Below are 16,538 nucleotides of genomic sequence, written 5' to 3' on the forward strand. Positions count from 1 at the left end.
AAGCAGTCATCAAAAGCCTCCCAAACAAAAAAAGCCCAGGACCAGATGGATTCAGTGTAGAATTCTATCAGACCTTCATAGAAGAGCTAATACCAATACTTTACAAAATATTCCACCAAATAGAAACAGAAGAACACTACCCAACTCGTTCATTGAAGCCACAATTACAGTCATACCTAAACCACACAAAGACACTACTATAAAGAAAGAGAACTTCAGACCAATTTCTCTCATGAACACTGATGCAAAAATACTCAATAAAATTCTTGCAAACCGAATCCAAGAACACATCAAAACAATCATCCATCACGACCAAGTAGGCTTTATCCCAGGGATGCATGGATGGTTCAACATACAGAAATTCATCAATGTAATCTACTTATATAAACAAACTCAATGGAAAAAAAACGATCATCTCACTAGATGCTGAGAAAGCATTTGACAAAATTTAACACCACTTCATGTGAAAAGTCTTGGAAAGATCAAGAGCTCATACCTAAAGATAGTAAAAGAATATACAGCAAACCAATAGCCAACTTCAAACTAAATGGTGAGAAACTTGAAGCAATTCCACTAAAATCAGGGACCAGACAAGGCTGCCCACTCTCCCCCTACCTATTCAACATAGTACTGGAAGTCCTGGCTGGAGAAATTAGACAGCAAAAGGAAATCAAAGGGATACAAATCTGAAAGGAAGAAGTAAAAACATCACTATTTGCATATGATATGATAGTATGCTTAAGTGACCCCAAAAAATCCAACAGAGAACTCATACAGCTGGTAAACAACTTCAGCAAAGTGGCTTGATATAAAATTAACTCAAACAAATCAGTAGCCTTCCTCTACTCAAAAGACTGTCAGGCTGAGAAAGTAGTTAGCGAAATGACACCCCTCACAATAGTCACAAACGATATAAAATACTGTGGTGTGACCCTCACCAAGTAAGTGAAAGATCTGTATGACAAGAACTTCAAATCTCTGAAGAAGGAAATTGAAGTAGACCTCAGAAGTTGGAAAGATCTCCCATGCTCATGGATTGGAAGGATCAACATCGTAAAAATGGCCACCTTGCCAAAAGCAATCTACAGAATCAATGCAATCCTCATAAAAATTCCAACTCAGTTATTTACAGAGCTAGAAAGAGCAATTTGCAAATTCATTTGAAATAACAAAAATCCAAGAATAGGGAAAACTATTTTCAACAATAAAAGAACTTCCAGGGAAATCAACATCCCTGACCTCAGGCTGTATTACAGATCAATCATGATAAAGACCGCATGATGCTGGTACAGAGACAGGCAGGTAGATCAATGGAACAGAATTGAAAACTCAGAAATGAGCCCTCACATATATGGTCACTTGATTCTTGACAAAGGAGCTAAAAACATTCAATGGAAAAAGGACAGCCTCTTCAACACATGGTGCTGGTTCAACTGGCAGTCAGCATGCAAAAGAATGAAAATTGATCCTTTCTTATCTCCTTGTACATAGCTCAAGTCCAAGTGGATCAAAGATCTCCACATAAAACTAGGTACACTGAAACTAATAGAAGAGAAAGTGGGGAAGAGTTTAGAACACATAGGCACAGGACAATTTCCGGACCAGAACACCAATGGCTTATGCTCTAAGATCTAGAATTGATAAATTGGACATCATGAAACTACAAAGTTTCTGTAAGGGTAAGGACACTGTCAAGATTAGAAAACAGCAACTAAAAGATTGAGCAAAGGATCTTTACCAATCCAACATCTGATAGAGTGCTAATATTCCATATATACAAAGAACTGAAGAAGTTAGGCTCCAGAGAATCAAATAATCCTAGTAAAAATTGATGGACAGAGCTAAATAAAGAATTCTCCAGTGAGGAATACTGAATGACTGTGATGCACCTAAAGAAATGCTCAACATCCCTAGTCATCAGGGAAATGCAAATCAAAACATCCCTGAGATTCCACCTCACACCAGTCAGAATGGCTCGGATCAAAAACACATGTGATAGCAAATGCTGGTGAGGATGTGGAGAAAGAGGAACAATCCTCCATTGCTGGTGGGATTGCAAGCTGGTACAACCGCTCTGGAAGTCAGTCTGGTGGTTCCTCAGAAAATTGGACATAGTTCTACCTGAGGACACAGCTATACACTCCTGGGCATATAGCCAAAAGAAGCTCCAACATATATCAAGGACACATGCTTCACCACGTTCATAGCAGCCTTATTTATAGTAGCCAGAGCTGGAAAGAATCCAGATGTCCTTCAGTAGATGAATGGATACAGAAATTGTGGTACATTTATACAATGGAATATTACTCAGCTCCTAGAAACAATGACTTTATGAAATTCCTAGGCAAATGGATGGAACTAGAGACTATCATCCTGAGTGAGGTAACCGAGTCACAAAAGAACACACATGGTATGCACTCACTGATAAGCGGATACTAGCCCCTAAAACTCTGAATACCCAAGAAACAATTCACAGATCTTATAAAGCTCAAAAAGAAGAAAGGCCAGAATGTGGAAGCCTCGGTCCTTCTTCAAAGAGATAAGAAAGCACTCATGGGAGAAAATACAAAGTCAAATAGAGGAACAGAGATCGAAGAAAGGATGAATTCAGATCCAAACACCTACATAAAAAGTCAGGTATGGCTGCTCACCTATCAGCCTGGTGCTGTTAAGGGCAGAGACAAAATTACTGGCTGCTAGCCTAGCTCTAGGTTCAGTGAGAGACCCTGTTTCAAAGGAACAAGGCAAGGAGTAATAAGAGGATACCTCACATCTTCTACCCTCCATATAAATCTATACCTGCACACACAAATCCTTACCAAGACAAGACATACAATCTTAAAAGCAACAAGGAAAACTGTTATAGATAAAGGAATTTCAACAAAATAATATCTAAGTTCTTATGTATGACAAACAATGAATGAGTTGGGTTGACATTTCATGTACTTGAGCAGAGGTAAGAGGTGAGGCTAGTAAATTCATTTATAGGTATTGGCACACATATCATCTCAGCCCTTAGGAGGCACAAGCAGATGGATTGCACATTCAAGGCTAGCCTGAGATACCTAACTAGTTCAAGGCCAAGTTGAATTCGTTAGCTTGACCAGGTCTCAAAGAACCAAGAACTAAGAAAATTGCTCAGTGGTAGACCTGTTTCCCTATTATATATAAGACCCTGAGTTTGATCTTTATGCAGTGTAAAAATAAAATACTGTGTGATTGCTAAGTTCTTGTATTGTTTAAAAATCTAATGTAAAAATACAGTATATTTGACAACAAGAAAAACAAAAAATACAAGTGGGAATAATGTACTGGAATAAAGAAGACACCAAAATGGTGCTTGAATCCTCAGACAAAAAGAAGCAAAAAACATCAAACAGAAAGATCAATCAATACTTCTTCCCTCCCACAGACATATGCACATTTTCTTATCAGTTTCATTTGAAAGACACAATTAAGCCAGATATGGTGGTTCACTTCTATAGTCACAGCACCCAGGACAACGAAGCATGAAAATTGCTGTAAATTTGGGCTACATAGAAAATTTCAGATTAGTCTGAGCAATGACAAAACAAAAGACATCATCAAAACAAAAATCTTTATAAATATCATAGTTAAATAATCCCAGGCTTCTGTAACATGAAGGCAGATTAAAGGCACAAGAACAGAATCTATTTATACAGACTTCTGAAACAAACATCTCTGCTGAAATCTTGTTTGCCTTATCTCTTCTGCAAACCTATCTTTCCAAATAGCATAGGAGTAAACTTAGCTCTAGTCCTGCTGAAACTCTAATAACGTGTGAAAACAGTATTTCGACAAGCAGGATGTGTGCTGTGAGAGATTCTTGCTCAAGAAGGGAGAGCCAATAGCAGCAGGGACTGATGAAGGCTTCCCTGCAGCTAGGAGAGGCGCTCAGTTGGGAGCAAATGTTTAGCCACCTTTAGAGAAAAATGAGGAGAAAGAAAGGAAATGCATGAACTCTGAAATCAGCTTGGTGAGTTTAATAAACAGGACTGGAGAGACAGCAGGAATCTTAACACTTTGGAAGGTAAAAATACCTCCTTTGAGAAAATCTTTTAGAAACCATCCCAAAGTTTAAGAAAGTTGTCAGAGAGAAATTTGGACTTATGACTGCAGCTTAAAGGTAATTCATAAACTCCAGATGAAAGCAGCCTTAAGAATGCACTGTTCTTAGGAAGGGAACCGTCAATCCCACACACCTTCAAAGGACTGAACACATTCAGACTTTTATGGGTAGACATACAAGAAATTAAAAGGAAAACCAATGATTAGCATAGCATACATCCAATAATGAACTAGGATCAGCCATTTTGAACGCTTATAATTATAAATGGAAAAATCTCATGAACTTTAACAAAAGTAGCTTAGTTTACTCCATGGAGAAGTATCACAACTCAGATTCCTGCCACATTCATAGTAAGCCTTATCCTAGAAACTCTGTATATTTCTAAGAATTAGATTATTGTAGAGTGAGTGAGGTCAGGAGGCTGAGGAAAAACCATTGGTCTCTGACACTGAAGAGTTAGGTAGAGGAATCTATCCCCTCGAGATTTTACTTACTAGCCTAGCAAGTGGAATTTTCCAAAACTATTTCTAGTTGTAAATATCAAACTGTGAACAAACTGTCTTATACTATCACTAGGTTAAATAACAGATGATTTTCATAAGCACAAATTTCTAAAGTTCACACCATCTTTTGAAATTGGATATATATTATTTACATTGGAATGTTAACCGATTTCCTGGTTTCCCCTCCATAAACCCCTGCATCTATGAGGGTGCCCCCCACCCCACCCCCACCCCTCCCAACTCCCTGCCCTGATATTCCCCTACACTAGGGCATCAAGCCTTGGTAGGACCAAGGGCTGGAAAGATCAGGAATTGAAAGCGCATATCTAAACATAGTAAAAGCACTATACATCATCTTCAGTGCCTGCCTAATATAACATTATCTTATGCTACTTCCAGTTTGATTTGAAAAAAAGAAGTATCACTTTAAAACAAATATATTTGCAAACAATGCCTTTGTACTGTGGTCTTTTCCTAAAGGTAGCTTCCTGGTTGCAAAATTACCTGAAGAAAATTAAGGGGTTTTGTTTGTATAGGTATGTTGCCTAAATACCAATAAAAATTTATCTTTGTATCAGCAAAGGAAAAGAATGTGAGAGCTTTTCATCCTTTCAGCTGAAGCCAACCATGTTTTGTTTTTCATTTTTCAGAAGCCAGGTGAACAAGAAACACATCAATAGTGATAGTCTTCCTGCATTTCAAACATAGCAATTTGAAAACTTCAAAGGACTAAAGATTAAATAAAGCTCCACTCAATATAGATGGATGATCTTGGAAAGTGTACTTATCTATATGAAATTTATTTTAATCTGATTTTAAAATGGGGACAATAAGAGAGTCAACTTCAACAGGTAGGGGTAGCATTAATATGGGCATTTTGTGGCACGCTTTGTGGGCATCCAATAAGCATTAGAAAATCATAGTGGTTTTGAACCAGGGGATCCATTAATTCTCGAAGTTCTTCAAACATGAATGAGACAAATTTCATCTTGATCATGTGCCTTCAACTGAAACGTGACACATCATTAGAAATGTAGGTAAAATTGCTTTAGTAGTATTAGCAAAACCAAAGGCTTTGTCACTAATAGAAATAATGGACTTTTACCTATCATAGTGCCTATAGAGATCTCAAAAATACCATTCATCTCTGTCATTACTACAAAATTATGACTGTTCTAGATCTGCCATTTAATTGTATTTAATACGTTAGTAAAATAGCATGGATATTACTATGTATACCCTTTTAAATTAACTTGACTATAATTCAATATAATTGCTTTACTTTATAAGCCTTTTTGTCTAAGAATATTAAAACATATTCTCAAAATCCAAAAGTTACAGACTCCTGCAGTCTGAAAAAGAGGGGTATATTATTCCTTGTGTGCTAAGAACTAACACTCGTAACTATTTCCATATGCATCACACAGAATGTCTTAGCTGTGGCCCTGGGAGAGTCACAGGTAGTTTTCTATGATTGTGGAGTACACTTCATTTGGAAGCCGTTGCCTGGATTCTTCAAGAGAGCCCCAGAAAGCAGAGCATATTAGGGTTTCCACTTGGGTGTCCCCACTCCCTTTTAAATTTCATTTCTGTTGTTGTAATAAAATACCTGAGAAAACACAACTTTAAGGGAGAAAGGTTTGTTCAGATTTCAATCCCAGGTTACAGTCCACCATTGCAGAGAATTCAAGACAGGAACTTGAAGCATCTAGTCACATCCATAGTAAAGAGCTAGGTGGAATTTATGTGTAACATATTTAGTGCTTAGCTCCCTTTCAGGGCCCTGCCCATGAAATGGTATATCAACTGCATTCAGGGTAGACCATCTCATCTCAATCAGCCAAACTAAGAAAAATGTCTCACAGGAAATGTCCATAAGCTAACACAAGCCAGAGAATTGTTCACTGAGCTGTTCCCTGGTTGATTTTAGGTTGTGTCACATCCAGAATACATTCTACTGTGTATATAGAGGGGCTTCATTGTGCCATAGCATGTGGACACAAGATATAGTTAGTTCTCTCCTTCTACTATGTGGATTCTAGGGATTGAACTTGGCACCAAGTGACTTTACCTGATGAGCTATCTTTTCTGGCCCAAGTTCACAATTAAGGCTAACAGTCACATCCACTGTATTCAATCATGACTAACCAAGGACTGCTAAGATTTCTCCTTAGCAGCTTCTACTTACTACAAATGCTTCAGGCAAAGTGGCCAATTGTCCTAGAATGGAAACACAAAATGGTGGTTTTCATAGGTACAGCTCCCATAAAATTCATGTGCTTGACTGCTTGGCCCATAAAGTAGCACTATGAGGTGGTGTGGTCTTGTTGGAAGAAGTGTATCAAGGTAGGAGTGGGCTTTGAGGTCTCCTATGTTCAAGCAACACCCAGTGTGGTTCACAGTTTCCTTCTATTATCTTCAGATAAAGATGTGAACTTTCTGTTCCTGCAGCACCGTGCCTGCCTGTGTGCTCTCACACTTCCTACCATGATGATAATAAACTAAACCTCTGAACTGTAAGCCAGCCCCCTTTAAATGTTGCTGTTTATAAGAGTTATCTTGGTCATGGTGTCTGTTCACAGCAGTAAAACCCTAACTAAGACACAAACCAATGGCCCCCATTATACTAGCACCTACTTTATTTTATGGCTAGCAGCAGGTAGCAAAACTAGTTGTCAGCAAACACAGGGTTTATGAATGAATTCTTTGAAGCAAATAAAATAGTGCAAACTAACTTTATAATGAATGACCTTTACATTTGACCTTCTAGAAAAAATTTTATACTGACACTATTTATTTGAGTCAGAAGAGAAAAAACTCTTTAGGGGCAGATAAACAGTGATTTTGTAAATCCAAAATAAACTGAGTTCTGAGCACTTACAGATGAATGTTAACAGAATACGAGTCTTAAGAGATTCACTTCTTAAAATACAAGTGAAAAATATCCAGAAGACTGAGAAGATTTAGCAAACCAAGAAATATGTTGGAATACTTTTTAAAAATTATTTAATGTGACCCTATATGACATGGTCAATCTACTGAGGAAGAAAGCCCAAGTTGATTAGAATCCAAAAGTAAATACAAGGTTTATTTAAGCTTAATAAATATCTTTGTCTACCCACAAAACATTAAAATGAACACAATTGTTTATCTAGGAAAATGTAAGCTGATTTTTTTTTTTTTTTTTTTTTTTTTTTTTTTTTTGCCAAGATCAACGCGAAGGGCACTCACTCTATAATGTTACTCTTCTTGTGTGTATATGGTCAAAAGAGGATCAAATGCATAGAAGATATAAAGAACTTCAATAGGACAACTGTAGTATTATGCCACTTCAAGGTAAATAAAAAGCTATTTTATTTTAGAGCTAGCACAAAGCTCAGAAGTCACCCAATTAATTAATCATTTTATAGATGAGGAAATCTAAACTCAGCAATGTTAACCAACTGACTACGAGATTACTACAGAGCCAAACAAGTCCCAGGCCCTGTCTCTTCTTTACAAAAATTCTGGAAACTGTCACTTTAAAACAATTCTGAAAATCCTTAAATAAATTTAAAGAAGATGCCCTAAACAAACAGGTGAGTGATGATAAATTTTATGGCCTGTGAACTATGCCTTAAAGAAATAACACTACTGTCTTGGATCCAAAAACTTACTCACTTAGTAGGTACAATACAGTATCAATTATGTGGTTCTGATGATGGTCTTCCATTTAGAAGGTAATGAGAAAAGTTTGATGGTTTGTACTTCCCAAGTACCCTTACATATAAGAACAACAAGATCAAAGAAATGAGTCAAAAAGGCTCTAACAGAGATTGAAGGTAGGGTAGAAATGACAGAAGATATGGAAATCCAATATTCTGAAGGCGAGTTTGAATGGGACTGATTGATATTCTATGAATATGCTAGCATGCCTACTACTCAGGTGTTTCTCCTCTAAAATAATTCAGGGTCAAAACACAGAGACTACCCCCCAACACACATTTAAGCTGAGTTGTCCCATACTAATTAATGTAATTATGACAACCTCCCACTGGCAAACTTGCTCAAGATAATCCCTGAGTCTAGAATCACTGTTCCTAGGGGGTTCTAGATTCATCATGTCAACAATTAAAACTGACCATCACTATGTAGAAAGTAAAATTACTCATTCTCCATCTATCTATGGGTCGTAGCCTTGCTTGAAATTGAACCTTTACTAAAATGAGTAGAAATCTTTACTTGAACTCAGATAGACCAAAGGATATGGAAAAGAGCAATTTAATTTTTCCCTCAAGTGTTCCCCAAACACTATATAGAATCTAGAATATCCTGGGAGATAGCCCACTGGGGGCTATCTCCATTACAATGAAGTGAGAAGACCTGCTCACCTTGGGTGACATTTTTTGGATGGGTGACTGAACTGCATAAATGGAGAAAGGGAGCTGACTGGTAGCATTAATATGTCTCTCTTCTTCCTGACTGTGGACGTGATATCACCAGCTAGTTCCCTGCAATAACAGACTGCACCCTCAAACTGCGGGCCAAGACAGACCCTTTCTTTCTTTAGTTGTTTTTGTCCGAGTATTTTCTCACAGAAAGAGGAAAAGAAACTAAGATATCATGTCTGGTAATTTTGGCTCTGAAGCCATGGCAAATGTTAAAAGCAAGGAGGGCAAAATTAGAAAAAATCCTGAACATGGGCTTAACCATACCCATATATCAGAGATGTCCAGAATATAAAACAATGCTCCCAATACTGTTTCTCAAAGAATTTTTAATTCATTGGGATTATAAAGATAATCACTTAACCAAGAACAATGCATTTCTCTTAAATCCTACTTTCCAGAAAAAAGAAATCACCTAGTTCAAAGGTCAAGAACCAGATTAGTTTTTAATAAAATGGTGCTTTTTAATAATGTGATCCTAGCCTGGAAAATTAACCTTTTTTTTTTATACAAACAACTTGTACTCTAACATTAGGACATGCCAAGTGAAAATAAGGTCTAGTGTTCTTTAATTTCTTCTATAAACATCCAATGGAACATACAACCAAATAATTCTCCTGAAATATAGAGACGGTATAGTCTTTCCTCTCTGTTAAGGTTATATATTTTTCAGGTAATAAACCCTCAATCCAACTAAAAAATATACTTCTGTGCTTATCAGCCTGAGGAATGAATTCCTTACCGTTGAGGTACATATGACTTCTGTACTTCTGGTGTATTCTCCAATGTAATGCTTATAGTGCAGTGCATACCCAGGTGCATTATCCAGATCCCTACCCGCTGGGAGCTCTTCCGCAGGCCAGCTGTGGTGTCAGATCCTTCTGGAACTTTTGTCAGTGACAAAATAGACCTCACCCAAGGTTACAGTCCTTCCAGGGGTGTATGAATACAAAAATATTGAAACTGGGGCATCTCTTGACAGCTGAGGAGAGCACAGAAAAACCCTTCCAAACTCAGACCTCCCAGAGAACCTGGCTACTGCTATCACTATCACTGGGGCAGCACCACAGCTCCACTCATATCTGCCCAATCTGGCTTCATCGCCTCCCTTTGCCCAGTGTGGCCCCCAAAGGCATTTCTTAATGAGCCTGTTGGTCCCAAAACTGAGTCTCAGACTGTGCTTCCAGTAAACCACACAAATTAACACATGTGAAGGAAAACTAGAACAAAGGAAGTTGCAGAATATGCACACTAGTGACAAAGTACCAGGAAGCTCCAAGGTTTAATAGATAAAACAGCCCGTCAGGACTGGCTACATTTTTAATCCTTTCCTTTTATAAAAATGCAATCTTGATCTGCCACAATATAAACATACTTTCTTGTTTGGTGTGTGTGTGTCTGTGTGTGTTTCTCTGTATACTTTGGCTGTCCTGGAACTCAGAGAGATCCACCTGCCTCTGCCTCCTAAGTGATAGGGTTAAAGGTGTGCACCTGCACCATCCACAAACATGCTTTCTAAATTGATAAAATATTGATAGTGACTATCTAGAAACCAGCACAACATTTAATATAAATAAAACACAGCAAAAGTGAGAAGTCACTTTCTTAGAACTCTGACCAAAGAAACCTCCCCAAAACCTAAAAGACCTTGTAGGTTTTAAATATTTAAATCATCAACTAAATGTGGTATTAAAAGATTTGTTGTGAAAAGTGCATTTTTATAATCAATTTTAAAAAATAAATAATTTCACTTATAAGAACAACCAAAATAATAATGTCTACTTGGATTTAAAACCAGGAGGTTAAAAAAATGTGTATTCTGAAAACTATGAAATGCTATTGGCAGAGATTAGCAGTTGCTTGAGGCTGAAGGAAAGACAACTAAAATAAAATAAGTGGAAAGATAGTTCACATAAGATGTTACTTTAGCTACTTTTCACATTTTTAATTGGGTTGTATACTTACTGTGGGAAGTTTGGGAACTAATTTCAATATTGGATCAGTGCAATAGTTGAACAACTCTATAATTTATTAAAAATCCCCAAGAGAGACAGTGGGCTTAGAACAAGTAGAATTTATGGTTTGTACATTATATCTAAGTAAAGCATAAAATGCAAACCAATGGTATGAGAATACAAGAATTATCCAATAGGAGTGAACATGAATTGTCCCAAAGAGCAAAGGAGCCCAGAACAGCTGAGGATGTCACAGTCTGAAGACTGGAATGTGCTTATTATCTTTCAAATCCCTAACAGCATTGTTCCTGAAAATGAATATGAGTATGCCTATCCCTCTTTCATATCTACCTGAAAGTAATACATTTTCAAACACAATTCTAGAAGCAACAAACTACTCCTTGAAGACCTCAAAACAGTTTGATTTTCATTTATATGCACATTATTTTAAACATGACAATATATCTTCATGCTCAGAGTACAGCTGATTTACACCTCACTACTTATGACTATGGTAGTAGTGGGGAAAGGGTGTATGTATGTTTACTCTTTCCAAAATGATCACATGCTGTCTTAGGATTTTACTTCTGTGAACAGACACTATGACCAAGGCAACTCTTAGAAGTTTAACATTTAATTGGGGCTGGTTTATAGGTTCAGAGGTTCAGTCCATTATCAAGGTGGGAGCATGGCAGCATCCATGGTGCAGGAGGAGCTGAGAGTTCTACATCTTCATCTGAAGGCTGCTAGTGGAAGACTGACTTCCAAGAAGCTAGGGTGAGGGTCTTAAAGTCCACAACCACAGTGACACATCTACTCCAATAAGGCCACACTTAGTAATAGTACCACTCCCTGGGCTAAGTACATACAAACCATCGCTCATACCAACAATTCTATCAGTTTCTCTGTGATGTCATATGATTGCAGTACCCAATTAATAGACAGAGGATAACTGAGAAAACTAGTCTTAAAATTCAACCAATTTACTTTGCCATTTTGTTTCCATGTTTAATCACCATTAGCTGCAAGCTGTCCATTCTGGTGATGTAAACCATTCTACTTCGCCTTACTGCTATGCCATATGGAGTGGAAAAAGTAACTCTCTTTTAACACCATAAAGAAAAGACTATGGAAGGATAAACATGAATACAAGCACTTCCATATTTATTTCCCCTGAATCCTTCCTAGTTGATGCTATTTTGTTTCCTTCAAGTTACCTTAATTGAAAATTAAGTAATTTTCTTAATTTTTCTGAATTCTCTGACACTTTACACCTTCTCAATCTGGGAGAATTCTGGGCACTGAATTCTAATGAAATGCCAACCGTAGCAGAAGTAGTTGTAGCCAAATCCTCTAGAATAGGTCATTCCCAAACAAGCAAACCGCACTGGAAAAAAGAAGCTAAGATATAGTCAGAATTACTATAAATGTCAAGAGAATTCCTGGGTGATTAGGCGGATATGCCAGAAAGGCATGTGTATTCCCATTTCTTTTCTGAAGAGGAACTCCAAACCATTCTCATGTCTTATTTTCTAAAAGTACATGTTTTCAATTCCAATGGTAGTCACGTTATTTCTAAAATGTCATCCCTGGGTGTAGAAGAAATTTTCATCTCATTTGTGGAGTTCTGTGGGAGTCCTGAGTGTCTCAGCTGCTCAGTGGTACCCTTTGAAGAGGTAGTCACATAAAGCTCACACTCTCCTAAAGAGGGTGCCCTCCTGAGAACCTCATCTCCTGGACCCTTTCTACCACATCCCTGGAGGAACTCCAAGTGAAATAGGAAAAGAGATACCAAAGCCTCCCATTCTAGAAGGGTTGAGAAAGAAGCTTTGATCCAAGGGTTTATTCCTGAGTCTAGGTTACAGTTTCTCAAACCATAATGACATACATACATCAGAAGGTGGTGGGAAGCAACTTGGTGTACCTTCAACAGGTAGAGCTAGAGAGATGGCTCATCAGTTAAAAGTACCAATTGCTTTTCAAAGGACGAATTCCCAGCACCCACATGGCAACTCACAACCATGTGTTAATTCCAGTTCTGGACTTCCTGGACAATGCATGGTACACAAATAGACATGCAGACAAAACAACCATATACATAAAATAAAATTGTTTTGTTTTTTGAGACAGAGTTTCTCTGGATAGCTTTGGCCATCCTGGAACCTGCTCTAGAACAGGTTGGCCTCAACTGAGAGATATTCCTGCCTCTGCTTCCAGAACTCTGGAATTAAAGGTGTGCACCACCACTGCCAGGCTATTTTTTTTAATGTAGGGTAATTTGGGGATAATCTCTGAGGAGGTAGGTGATCTGTTGAAATGTTTTTAAGGTGACAGTTTCTTTAGCCTGTTCAAAGCAACATGGTGATGAAATGACACAAGTGCAGGAATTTGTTTAGTGCAAATCTGGACACTTAAGGAAGAACAGGTAGTAACAGAAGGAAGTGGAATTTCATCCTGCTTCCTTTTGATCTGTGTCAGAGAATATCAGACTTGGCCCCCAAATGAACTGGGGTACAAGTTCATATTCCTCCAGTACAAAGAAAAAAAAAGACTAGTTGAATGCAGGAGGACTGACTCAACTCAGAGAGAAACACAAAAATTGCACCACATACTTGCCTGACCTGACCTCTTGTTCTACTCCCTACATGACTGAGTGGGGGTCCTGCACTACCAATTGAGTTGCGGGACAAGTGCTTTATAATTGTTTTCTCAGAACTGAAATCAACAGGCATGATTTAGAAACTCACCTGCGTGGCTGCGAAGATGGTTTAGCCAGGAAAGGTACTTGCCACCAAGCTTGATAATATGAGTTCGACTCTGGTGCTCATACGGTGAGGAGAGAGCACTGACTGTAACATGCATGCCATGATGCATGCCCCTGCCACCCTGCCGTATACACTCAAAATAAATGAAAACATTTTCAAACCAAAATCTCCTTGCTAGCTATATGATCAGTCAAGCATTTTACTAATTTATATAAATATGACTTCAAATTCTCTAGATAAATTCATTTAAGAAATATTTATGAATCACCCTCTGTGTGACAGGTACTACTGCACATTTTATTACCAATCAGTCGAAGCATTTCATTTATTCTCTACAATAGTGTTTTTAAATAAAATATTACATATAATGAATAAATAAATAAAATAGCCCAAAAAGCTTAAGATATAATACTTACTATGTTTTTTTGAGTGACCATATCCTGAAAAGGAAAAAAAAAAATGTGAATACAATTTTAAAGTCAATTTTCCTAATCTAGTATTCTCTCCATCTTAAAGGGTTAATCATTTGGTTTCCCCTCTGAAACTTCAAACAGAATGGTGCTCAAACTGTAAAATTCAGATGCCAAGGAAAACTGATCATAACAACTACTGGAGGAGATTTATGCTTCTAAGAATATTCCCATATGTATTAGAGACTTACTGACTTATTCCTATATATTATAAGATCTCACTTTGGGGTGAGATCTGAACCAGTGCCCTGGTTCTTGCCTTGCCAGAAGAAAAGCATCCATTACACTAAGTAAAGCATTGGGCTATGCTTTGATTTGGAACTGTTTCTTGATTGCCATAGTCAGCCTTCTCACAGAATGTTGCTCAGAGTTGTTGGGTCACTGCATTGCAGCTGTCCAGGCATGTTTAAAGTATACTGAGAATAGGATGTGTTAATTGAGCATGATCTTTGCACTAGAATCTCCTTATTTAAACAGAGTACATAGTTAAACGTCTTCCGCATAAAACACACACACACACACACACACACACACACACACACACACACACACACATATATATATATATATATATATATATATATATATATATATATATATATATATATGACATTTCTGGTAACAAGTACAGTCACCTGCTTTGGGTGTTAGGTATACCAGGCTAGTCATTTCCATTTTAGAAAATATTTGTTCTATTAAAATTTAAAAACGTTGTAGCCCTGACAACTATAAAACATTAAAACTTATCTAGTTCATAGGATTTTATTGAAGGTTTTGCTAAGACAGAGTGGAAGTAAAATATTATACAAGTGGAAAAATACATTCTAACTTCACATTTCTCAAACTATAAATCATATAAATTTTCATATTCGTAGTTTCTAAAGATCTCTAAGAACAACTAATTTAGTAAATAGAAATTAATATATACAGATCTAAAATAATTTAGATTGGCTTAAGGTTTTTGAAAACTCTTCTATAAATAACTTACACTGACAAAAGTTTCTTTTCTCAATCACATGAATAGTTTCTGTACAATGCGGTCCTGAGCTCTAATTACATAGTATACATTTCTGTAAAGTGTGTGTGTGTAAATTTACTATATATAGTTTACACATCTGAAACAAGTAACATTTCTTTCAAGAAATAATCTCTAATCATTACAGAAACCAGAAAAATCTGGTTTAATATTAAACTCAAGAAATATAAAGATCCAATTTTGGTATTAAATTGTACTGTTCCACATTCATGATTTTTAGTGCTGCAAGAGCTGAAGACTTAATAATGAAGGCTGAGTAATCCGCCTCTCTAAACCACTGCCTCCCATCCCTGCTGTGTATTTGGGAGATTTCAACAAAAGGTGTCTGGGCCCCACCCTCAGAGACTGTGATATATTTGATTTGGGTAAGACCTGGGCCTCGGGGCATTTGCCAGCTCTTTGGGTGATTTTAAAGGCCAGTTAAGGTTGACAGGTCTACTGCAAACAAACTAACACATTACTTTTAAAATGATCTTACTCAGTCCAGGATTTCCCAGCTACTGCTAAGATATTCAACACTATTAATAAAAGACAAAGTTTGGAATAATTCCCATTAGAGATTTACATTTTATCGATAAAAACATTTTAAAAGTACTATGCTATCCAAGTAAGCTTGCATAAAGTCTTCCAAAAACACAGTTTTGAAATTCTCAGTAACTACTAAGTTGTACAGGAATGTACAAGTTTCCATAGTTTAGCTTTGCTTTCGAATTAAAGAAAAAAAATGAAACACTGATATGTCAATGCTATTTTTTGAACATTTTGATGTCTGTTAGGCAAATTTAGAAGTAATTTTTATAACATGTTCATTTGGTTCACACTGCCCATGAGGGAACTCAGAGCCATGTGCTTGTATCAATGGAAACTAACAGATTTTGGCTTCCATAAGTCTGAAGTGCTGAGTGCCTATAAAAGCTCGGGGTAGCAAGGGTGCTCTCACAGCAGATAGGAGTCACCTGAGGAAGCTAGCAAGTATGTCCGGAAGGAAAAAACTCTAAAAGAAATTCTTTAGTCCATTTTCTAACATCCCATGCTATAAGTTATATTTCAACTGGACACATCATGCTTCTCTAAAATTAAGTATCCGGAGGAAGGTAAACAAACGCTCCTTACCTTCAGTGACAGAGCAGTGTCAGCATCAGTATCATAGTACAGAATTACATTATTAGCCATGTCAAAACTCTCTCGGACTCCAAGATGGTAAAAAAGGGAAGGCTGTCTGGAGATGTCACTCATGTCCACAATGGCAACATCTGAGATAAACAAAGACAAGCATTGAAAGAGAGCTAAAG

General features: G+C 37.2%; 1 protein-coding gene across 1 annotated transcript in view; it reads right to left on the bottom strand.

Annotated features, from left to right (window-relative positions):
• MAP3K15 (mitogen-activated protein kinase kinase kinase 15) overlaps positions 1-16,538 on the bottom strand; it is a gene marked incomplete at both ends in the record, with an annotated part of 129,869 nt that overhangs the window by 99,710 nt on the left and 13,621 nt on the right. Inside the window, 2 exons of the mRNA XM_080910055.1 lie at positions 14,157-14,180; positions 16,360-16,499. Coding sequence (XP_080766181.1) covers positions 14,157-14,180; positions 16,360-16,499 — 164 coding nt within the window. The remainder of the gene's footprint in view (positions 1-14,156; positions 14,181-16,359; positions 16,500-16,538) is intronic.

The sequence above is a fragment of the Micromys minutus genome (assembly GCF_963924665.1).
Source record: "Micromys minutus genome assembly, chromosome: X".
Classification (NCBI taxonomy): Eukaryota; Metazoa; Chordata; class Mammalia; order Rodentia; family Muridae; genus Micromys; species Micromys minutus.